General features: G+C 46.8%; 1 protein-coding gene across 1 annotated transcript; it reads left to right on the top strand.

The window, feature by feature from the left end:
* Nucleotides 1–5: 5 nt before the first annotated feature.
* On the top strand, nt 6–998 carry LOC106115125 (uncharacterized; the record flags this gene model as incomplete). The annotated part of the gene is made up of 1 exon (XM_013308452.1): nt 6–998. A coding segment is annotated over one exon (993 nt), but the record flags the coding sequence as incomplete, so codon positions are not given.
* Between the last annotated feature and the right edge of the window lie 3 nt (nt 999–1,001).

Consider the following 1,001-nt stretch of genomic DNA (forward strand, 5'->3'; position numbering starts at 1 on the left):
TATCCGCGTGTGATATAATAGAATCGCGAGTGCGTCCCGTGTTAAAAATAGAAATTTATAGTGAAGTAGGTACAGTGCTTGTGGACACAGGTGCTAAGCACTCTATAGGTAGTGTTAGCTTAAGAGCTCACTTAATGAAGTATGGTCATCAATTTGAAAATGTATATGTAGAACTTAAGTTTGCTGACGGACACATGTGTGCGCAAATTGTTGAATTAGCACACGTAAGCGTAACAGTTCGAGGGGTACCGCGAGTTGTTGATTTTATTATGCTTCCCGACGCGACTGAAAGTTTATTAGGGATGAATTTTATTCAGGAGTTTGGCGTGTTACTCGACTTTGATCTCGGTACGTGGTCTGTGAGACATGATAGGACTCCTCAACCTATCATTTTTGAAACTCGCTCTTTTAAACCACTTCATTGTTCGTCTGTGGGTCTTCGCAGTGACGAAGGTACCCATCTGGTTTCAGATGAACGACAGCAATTATCTGACCCCCTGAATGTCTACGAGGACATTTTTACTCCGGGGGGAGGACCTACTCAATTTGCTGTTCACCGAATCGATACTGGAGATGCCGCCGCGCCAATTGCTAGCCCGCCATACAGGGTTAATCCTGCGAAGGTTGAAGCAGTTATGAAAATGAAGCCTCCGACGAACCTGAAAGGGTTGAGGACATTTTTGCAAACTTGCGCGTGGTTCCGCAAGTTTATTCCGCAGTTTTCAGATATAGCGCGGCCCTTGTCGGACTTGACAAAGAAGAACCGACGTTGGCAATGGGGGGAGGGAGAGCAACGAGCTTTCGACGAGCTGAAGCTTCGGTTAACCACTAGCCCAATTCTACGCCAACCAAACTTTGAAGAGCCGTTTACTCTACGAACCGATGCTAGCGGATATGCGTTAGGCGCCGTATTGATGCAGGGTGAAACCCCTAAGAACGAGCGTCCAATAGAGTACGCCAGCAGGTTGCTGACCCCTGCTGAGCGCAACTATCATACTACA

The sequence above is a fragment of the Papilio xuthus genome, unplaced genomic scaffold (assembly GCF_000836235.2).
Source record: "Papilio xuthus unplaced genomic scaffold, Pxut_1.1 DF827880.1, whole genome shotgun sequence".
Taxonomy (NCBI): Eukaryota; Metazoa; Arthropoda; class Insecta; order Lepidoptera; family Papilionidae; genus Papilio; species Papilio xuthus.